At 39.1% G+C, this 8,266-nt stretch overlaps 2 protein-coding genes across 5 annotated transcripts; one reads left to right on the top strand and one right to left on the bottom strand.

The window, feature by feature from the left end:
• Nucleotides 1-1,479: 1,479 nt before the first annotated feature.
• On the bottom strand, nucleotides 1,480-3,637 carry LOC121743177 (protein-lysine N-methyltransferase EFM3-like). Its single transcript, XM_042136407.1, has 2 exons — nucleotides 3,504-3,637; nucleotides 1,480-2,687 (listed from the first exon to the last, which is right to left on the bottom strand). Exon 2 carries the CDS (start codon nucleotides 2,405-2,407, stop codon nucleotides 1,811-1,813), a length of 597 nt encoding a protein of 198 aa, XP_041992341.1. The 5' UTR covers nucleotides 2,408-2,687; nucleotides 3,504-3,637; the 3' UTR covers nucleotides 1,480-1,810.
• On the top strand, nucleotides 3,616-8,261 carry LOC121743151 (protein SUPPRESSOR OF K(+) TRANSPORT GROWTH DEFECT 1-like). Of its 4 annotated transcripts, none has more exons than XM_042136381.1 (10): nucleotides 3,616-4,864; nucleotides 5,452-5,557; nucleotides 5,754-5,952; nucleotides 6,437-6,505; nucleotides 6,594-6,668; nucleotides 6,760-6,858; nucleotides 6,986-7,135; nucleotides 7,329-7,456; nucleotides 7,538-7,688; nucleotides 7,891-8,261. In XM_042136381.1, the coding sequence occupies exons 1-8, from the start codon at nucleotides 4,393-4,395 to the stop codon at nucleotides 7,353-7,355; spliced, it is 1,197 nt and encodes a 398-aa protein (XP_041992315.1). In that variant the 5' UTR covers nucleotides 3,616-4,392; the 3' UTR covers nucleotides 7,356-7,456; nucleotides 7,538-7,688; nucleotides 7,891-8,261. The 4 variants fall into 4 exon arrangements, with proteins under 4 accessions (XP_041992315.1, XP_041992306.1, XP_041992323.1 ...); XM_042136372.1 differs by having other exon boundaries at nucleotides 7,533-7,688; XM_042136389.1 differs by having other exon boundaries at nucleotides 7,329-7,497; nucleotides 7,582-7,688.
• The last annotated feature ends 5 nt before the right edge of the window (nucleotides 8,262-8,266 follow it).

The following is an 8,266-nucleotide window of genomic DNA, read 5'->3' as shown; positions in this document are numbered from 1 at the left end:
CATTGATGCAAATGACGAGTCTAATTGCGGGTGAATTTGAGTGAAATAGAGTGAAGTGGAGCGAAAAAGCTAGAGTGAAAAATGGAGGGAATACTTTCAATATAACAATGCAAGTACTACTAATGTGGCGTGTAGGAGACGAAGAGTTGCTGCATTGTTCCTCGAATAGGGAAACAACCAACTTTAAGTCAAATCAGATGTCGTTGTGTCAGGTTGCATGTAGGGCGGCGTCATCAGGGTGGGTAATTTGTCAAAAATGCCCTTTTAGGGCCTGAGGGTGTTATCGTCCGAAAAAACCTCATTTGTGATTATATATTTTGTTAAACCCCTCTGATGCTATTTTTTTGTTAGAGGTCACTGGTGCAACAAGTGCAAAAGTTAGGGTTATTTGGTGCAGTTCACTCTAAAAAATATTAACTTTACCAAAAATATATATATATTAAAAAGAAGGGTAAATAATTGAAAAGATTCTTTCGACTATACAATACTAAGAACAACCAAAGGGAGAGATAAACGCATAATCCAGGGACTGTTTTTGAAGTTCACTCTAAAATAAAAGATATACTACTATAAAATGGAATGTTGTAGCAGGTGAAAGAGTAAGGTGAAAGGGAAAATGAAGGGTTGATGTGAGGTGAGAGGAAAGACGAAGGGTTGAAAATGGTGTGAAGATGGAAGGGTTTCTCAAAATTCACTCAAATTCCTCTCTCCCTCTCTACATGTCAACACTACATTACCTCCATTTCTTAATATATATATATATATATATATATATATATATATATATATATGTATATGTGTATATATTCTCTCCGTTCCAACTAAGTTGAGACAAAACTTTTAGGCACAGAGAATAAGAAATTGTGTTGAAAAGTAGGAGAAAGGAATAAAGTAGGAAAGATAAAGAGAGAGTAAAGTGGATGGTGAAATAAAGTAAGAGTGATTGAATATTTTTTTTTTATTAAAAAAGGAAATGACTCAACTTAGTTTGGACATCCCAAAAAGGAATACGACTCAACTTAGTTGGGACAGAGGAGTATGATAGTACATGCAAATCGGGGTGGGGCCGATAGATTGAAAAAGTTAAAATTTTGAAAAGTAAAAAATGCCCAATACTTTGTCAGGTACTACATCTGATATTTCTTTTAATACCCGATATGATATTATTTTTTGTATTACGTCTGATATTACTATCAAGTAGCCAATTTGATATTATTTTTTATAGTTGATTTAGTCGTATATACATCTGATATTATTTCAACATCCTTTTCATTTGAGTAACATTTCCAACGAGATCCATTTAAGAACCTACCCACTATATTACTCCTTACTAGGTACCATCAATTTGTTTCTCGATTTCAGACTTTCGAATGAATACCCATCGAATATTGAATACCCATCGAATAATGAATACTCATTTCATCCATCGTTAATTTCATATTCAAATTTAAAAATTAATTTTTTATTCAAATCACAACATTTGAACCTTGAAACTTAAATAAATTCATACTTAGAACACATAATCAAATTACATTGCTTTGAACACATCAAATTTTTCCCCAAGTTCACGCACTGTAATTCTTCGCCAAATTTTTTTCCCAAACTCACGCACTGCAATCTACTTGTGAAAACCTACGTCTTCAAACTCACCATAATGGCTACAAATGAAACTAACAACGAAAACCTAACAAATAACACCAAAATAAAATCTTTCACTTTACTTCCACCTTCACAGTGATTTTGAGATACTTTAGAATCAACTTCTTCCTCTCCTCCAACCCCACCTACACGCTGACTATGCCCAACCAAGTCAAAATCCACACACTTCGGATAACACCACCAACCGACACTTCTTTTTGAGGCCGACATTGAGGAGCCTTTTCACAGTATGAAAGAGGAGAGGAACACTGGCTGGCTGAAAGCAAATATCAGCTCCAAGAACAAGATCAAATCCTTCTGGATGCCTCTGCAATATGTCATCAAGTTGCTCAGAATTTCCCCATTCTAGCTTTGCAGATTTCAATTTGGTAAAACAAGTTGAATTCTTGGAAGAGTCGTCTAACTCAATATTCCTTGTTATGACCTTAAGAACCTCATCATTATGGTTAGTCATAACTACCTCCCTACAAAATCTGCTACAGAGTATCCCCGTAATGCCAACACCAGAGCCAAGCTCGATAACAGAACACCCTCGCAGAATGTCAGAATTCTTCGAGAGATAATTATTCGAGAGCTCTGCTCCAGGCCATACCATCTGCCCTGTCAAATCAAAATCAGCGGAGGCGGACTGGAGGCAGTAGAGTTCAAGAATTTGTGACCCAAATGTAAACCTTGCGATTTGGTAGTTGTCGTTGACGAAGAAAGATTCATCCAAGCAAATGATATCGTTCTCTTCTCCATTGTCCATATCTCTCTCAACACTTCTTGATTTTCTAGTTTACAATTTACAGGCACCAAGAGAAAATATATGTAGATTTTTGAATAAATTCCATTGACCAGACTTAATATTCTTCATTCCTTCCATGGAAGAAACTCCGACGTGATTGAGTACGAAAATGCCTCCAACTTTGCCCTTTCTCTAGCAAACGAAGTACAAAATTCCATTTGATTTCTTTCTTGCGACGACAATGATTTTGATGATCGCTCTTTGCCGGCACATACATTTTTCGTACTCAAATCGGAGTCACCTACAACCATTCTCTCCTCCATCAGCCGAGTTTTTAACGGACAGCGAAGACATGAAGACAAAAAACTAAACTCAGCGCTGCAGAGGGAAGCAAGAAGAAGAAGAAGGGAAGAGAGATTTTGCAGAGGGGAAGCAGAGGAAGAAGAATGAATGAGATATAGGTGAGAGAAGTGTGTTTCCTGCATATTTAAAAGAGAGGCAAGAGAGAGAAATATAAAGTGACATCTACCTATGACACAACCTGCACAAATCAATTAATGAGTTGACAGCCTGAAAAGTAAAAACAATTTAAATGACCAAAATGCCCAAACTCCCAAACGGGTATTTTTGATTGAAAAAATGCCAAAATGATCATTTTCGAGATAAACGCTTAGTCCAGGTTGTCTGAGGATATTTTGAAAGTCTAGAGACTAAGGGTGAGATAAACGCATATTCCAGGGACTGTTTTTGAGGTTCACTCTTTATTTTATAGGCTTTATTAATACTTTATTGATTCCTAAAATTGAAAAAATATTTTTTTTCCATTTATCTGATTAGTCTCTTCTAATCAACTTACAAAAACATTTGACTTACGAAATAACACTACAAAAAAGCAAAGATAAATTTCGAAATATGGGTTTAAATTCGCTGACCTTTCGAGATAAGGGATTCAATTCACTTACCTTTCGAAATATGGGTCCGAGACATGCGAATTTTTCGGAATAAGGGTTTTACACCTTTTTATATTTATTCTCTTCATTTTTCTTATTATTTCCCTTCTAATAATTATAGATTTATTAAACTATCATTTAACCATCTCTCAAAAATTTCATTTTACCTCCCTCCAAATGATTTGCGCTTCACTCTTAAAAGTCAATCTTCTCTCTCAAATTCTCACGTTCACGCCGCCTCCGCCTCCACCTCCACCCTCCACTTCGCTGCCACCTCTTCCTGACGCCTCTTCACCGTCTCTGCCTCCACCATTCACCACCTCCGCTTCCACTCTTCGTCGCTCTTTCCAATTCCGATCTCGAGCAACCTCTCCTCAATCCCATCAACGCGTAATAATCCACGTTTCCGCTCTCTCCTCCGGCTAGCCTCTGCTTCAGCTGCTGGATTTTAGCTGCCAACGAGCACAATTTCCCTGGAATTTCTCTGTATTGAACCTTCTGCCGCTTCCAAGCAGGCCCTAGCAATTTCCGGTCACGCAAAATCGAATTGTACAATAATTTCAAATGCTCCAGATCGTGGAGGCTATCCGGCAAGCACCTTATCGATTCGACAATGCTGCTCTAATGGCCAGCGCCTTGATGCAAGACGTGTCCAGCGCTAGGGCTCTGTTGCAATCGGCGATGGCATCTGCGATTCGTCCGGCCGATCAAAAGGCCGAGGCGCGGTGGACGTAGCACTCTGATAGAAACCCATGCGGCGCGCCCCGGCGCCCGTCAAGGATTTTCGTGAAGTGTCTAACGGCTTCGGAGTAGAGTCCTGAGTCGAGGGCGGCGATCGCGGCCGTCTTGCGGCGGATGAGGAGCTGGATGCGAGATGCTCTCAAATTCGGTCTTCGGAGGCCTCTCCAGCTGGTGATTCAATCCAAGAAAACCCCAATTTTGTTCTTTTACTTTTTCAATTCATCATCTTTCCATTCACCACAACCCTACGCGAATTCGAGCTGAAATCGACGAATTCGAACGCCGGAAAAGCTCAATTATTTATGATCGGCGACGATGTATAGCAATTTCAAGGAGCAAGCGATCGAGTATGTCCGGCAGGCAGTCGCCGAGGACAACGCCGGAAACTATGCCAAGGCCTTCCCGCTGTATATGAACGCGCTGGAGTATTTCAGGACGCACCTCAAGTACGAGAAAAACCCTAAGATCAAGGAGGCCATCACACAGAAGTTCACCGAGTACTTGCGCCGGGCGGAGGAGATCCGCGGCGTGCTCGACGAGGGAGGATCGGGCCCCGCCGCGAATGGCGATGCGGCCGTGGCGACGCGGCCAAAGTCCAAGCCCAAGGGCGGGAAGGACGGTGAGGGGGAGGATGGCGATAAGGAGAAGCTTCGGGCGGGGCTGAACTCGGCTATTGTTAGGGAGAAGCCTAATGTTAAGTGGAATGATGTGGCTGGATTGGAGAGCGCGAAGCAGGCACTGCAGGAGGCTGTGATTCTCCCCGTGAAGTTCCCGCAGTTTTTTACTGGTATAATTTCACGATTGTGTTTTGATGTGTCTGCATCGAAGGAGTGTAATGTGTGATAAGTGATTGCTTTGTGGTGTTGTTTGTGTGTTGCCTGGTTAATATCTATCCTTTTCACAGGTTGTTGTGGCTTTGAACTGTAAAGATGCGTTTTTATGAAGAAAATATGGTCGAAAGCATAATTTTGGGGGGCCTGTGGTTTTAGGGTAACTGGTGACATGGCTGTTAGTTCTAATTGATTGAATTGTTTATGTTCTGTGAATGTAATTCATTATTACCTGCCTGCTTAAGTTATAAATTTTGAGATGCTTTCTTCTTATGCTGTTTTCATTCTTACAATGGACAATAGTATGAGGGAGACTATATCATAGAGATGGTTTATCCTTGTCGAATAAACATTTAACCTTTTGTTCGTATTAATGCTGGTGCAGTTTGAATAACTTTGAAATAGTAATACTTGTGCGTACCAACTTCAAAAGTTCATATTCTGTACCATGTATACGGAAGAGGAAGCACATTCAGTTTGGAGCATGACCATTTAATGTATGCCTAGCTTGTTATACTTAATGTGCTTCTCTTTGTGTGTTTAGGTAAGAGGCGCCCTTGGAGGGCTTTTCTTTTGTATGGTCCTCCTGGAACAGGAAAGTCATACTTGGCCAAGGCTGTTGCCACTGAAGCTGACTCCACATTTTTCAGGTCATTTGTCTTCCTCGATATATGTATTTTCTGCTTGCCGTTCATAGATAAATGGATGTGAACTTAGCATTGTTACTTGATAAATCTGTTATCCAGTTTTGTGAAAAGGCGTGCATATGTTCAAACTTTCCTTTATTCATTTTCAATGATCAAGTAGATGTAAAGTTAGTAAGTGGTATATGCTCTTTCCTTTCAGTGTTTCTTCTTCAGACTTGGTTTCAAAATGGATGGGTGAAAGTGAAAAGCTAGTCTCTAATCTCTTCCAAATGGCACGTGAAAGTTCTCCCTCGATCATATTTATTGATGAAATAGATTCCCTCTGTGGACAGCGTGGAGAAGGAAATGAAAGTGAAGCATCTAGGCGAATCAAAACAGAATTGCTTGTGCAGATGCAGGTAATTGCTGCTTCATCAGATATGACTTCGGAACTTGTTGATTGGCTTCAGGCCTCTAATCTCTAAATGAAATAGTACTTACTTTTGTACATTTTGAGGTTTCTAATTGTTGCTACATTTGAGATATTTGGAAATGGCATGTCATTATTGCAAGTTAGGTCTATGTTGAAGATTCCGTTTTATTTTGGGTTATTAGAACCAAAGTTAGGGAGGTTTTATATGGATTTTTTTCATTCATTACTATCCTGGATTTCTTGTTGGTCTCCGTCGTTACAAACATTCTATATCAACTTGGGAACATTGTTTTATGCCATGTTCAGCTTACAATGTATTTAGAAGATAGTAATTAATTTTATATTCCTAGGATTCTTATCTCTCTCCTGCACCCTTTGATATTTTTTCTGTGGTGGTTTTGATTTGCCTATATCATTTGAAATGAACTTTTGACAATTTTCCAGTTCTATTTTTATCTTATATACATCAGGGGGTGGGACACAATGATGACAAAGTTCTTGTTCTTGCTGCCACTAATACTCCTTATGCTCTTGATCAGGTAATAGTTAGTTGCATACTGATGGTAGAAAATGGATATTTTTCATTCAACTTCATTATTTTTGTATTCATATATTTATTTCCTATAGGCTATAAGGCGGCGGTTTGACAAGCGTATTTATATCCCACTACCAGATGTGAAGGCACGTCAGCACATGTTCAAGGTAAGAAGCATTCTTTCATCTCACTAATGGAACAGTAAATAGAATTATTTATTGAAGATTAAAATAATCTTGTGGCCTGTTACACTTGCAGGTGCATTTAGGAGATACTCCTCATAACTTGAACGATAGTGACTTTGAAAGCCTAGCTCGTAAGACAGAAGGTTTTTCTGGTTCTGATATTGCTGTTTGTGTAAGTCTGCAACTAAAATGATGTTTAGATAAGCTATGTGCTATATTTTGAGTGCTGCCGTTGTCATTTAAACCTGCACATATCTTTTTATGACTTAGAATGGTATGAATGACTTTAATTGGTTAAGGACGTCTTATTTGAGCCTGTACGAAAAACACAAGATGCAATGTTCTTCGTTAAGACACCTAGTGGTGCATGGGTGCCATGTGGACCTAAGCAACCAGGAGCCATCCAGATAACCATGCAGGAGCTTGCTGCAAAAGGACTTGCTGCACAGGTATCAACTTTAGTGGAAGCACATGTGTATATTGTAATCTGTGTAAAACATAATGATGTTACAATGCGAGTAAATGTATGTCGGTATAGTTGTAATCTATTAACAGAAATATATTTGGATGTATGTATTTCTGTTTGAGCCTCTTTCTCCTCATTAGAAACTAAATGCTCTCTATACTGCCCTGCGTTTGTAGACCTCCTATATCAAAAACAGACTTTGACAAGGTGCTTGCAAGGCAAAGACCAACTGTGAACAAATCTGATCTCGATGTGCATGAGAGATTCACAAAGGAATTTGGCGAGGAAGGCTAACGAACTTGAGGTGCTTTAGCCGGCTACAACTTGTGTACCTGGTGACTTTTTGTATGTTACTACGTATGATTTTTTACTGCATTCAGATTAGCTCATCAAAGGGGAAAGGTTAGACGACTTTTCATTTTCCTCCAGCATGGTCCAGAAAATGAGCCGAGGCTTCTCAAATTGCTGTACTTATGTTATGTACAAACATTAAAACTACTCCAACAAACGATGTCAATATGGTGTGTTCATGTGAGGTAACTAAATGCGGTGGCATTACATGATGGCTTTTTTCTTCTTCCCCATTGACTTATTAAGTTGCAATTTTGGATCATCTTATTTTAATTATTAGTACTAGTTTGGCATTGCATATGGATTGCTTCGTATATTCCATATTTGTGTTTAGAAAGAGATTCATATCATATATCATAAATTTGTAATGATAGATGGCATCTGCAGGTGACATTTTCTCCTTGTGGTAAATTGATATCATTCCACCAGCAAAGTGATGGAGATGACATGAGACTGCTGTTGCATGTCGCCGTTCCTCCATTTTTCATGTTTTCTGATCGACAGTGGTGGATGATGGTCGTGATGGAGGAAGCCACCAAACCAAGTCTTATTCACTTATTCTGCTATGGCTAGAAGAGACTCAACAAAATCATAGAATAAGTTGTTAGATTAGAACCAACCAGCAATTGACCAAATAAAACTGTTGCAACCAATATGTAAATGGGATCCCTATCTCTTTCTGTGTCTCAATTGCTCTAAATGGATGTCACTACAAACTTATGGTGATATGTTAATACATGGACTACTTCACAATTGTATTCCA

Source organism: Salvia splendens, chromosome 1, assembly GCF_004379255.2.
Source record: "Salvia splendens isolate huo1 chromosome 1, SspV2, whole genome shotgun sequence".
In the NCBI taxonomy this organism is placed as follows: Eukaryota; Viridiplantae; Streptophyta; class Magnoliopsida; order Lamiales; family Lamiaceae; genus Salvia; species Salvia splendens.
Note: the sequence above shows the minus strand (reverse complement) of the source record. Positions and strands in the feature narration are given on the sequence as shown.

Coding starts and splice junctions, on each gene's coding strand:
- LOC121743151 (XM_042136381.1), top strand. CDS start 4,393: ATGTATAGCAATTTCAAGGAGCAAGCGATCGAGTATGTCCGGCAGGCA. Junction 5,953..6,436: donor AATTGCTTGTGCAGATGCAG/GTAATTGCTGCT, acceptor TATATACATCAG/GGGGTGGGACACAATGATGA. Junction 6,669..6,759: donor CACGTCAGCACATGTTCAAG/GTAAGAAGCATT, acceptor TTACACTTGCAG/GTGCATTTAGGAGATACTCC.
- LOC121743177 (XM_042136407.1), bottom strand. CDS start 2,407: ATGGACAATGGAGAAGAGAACGATATCATTTGCTTGGATGAATCTTTC.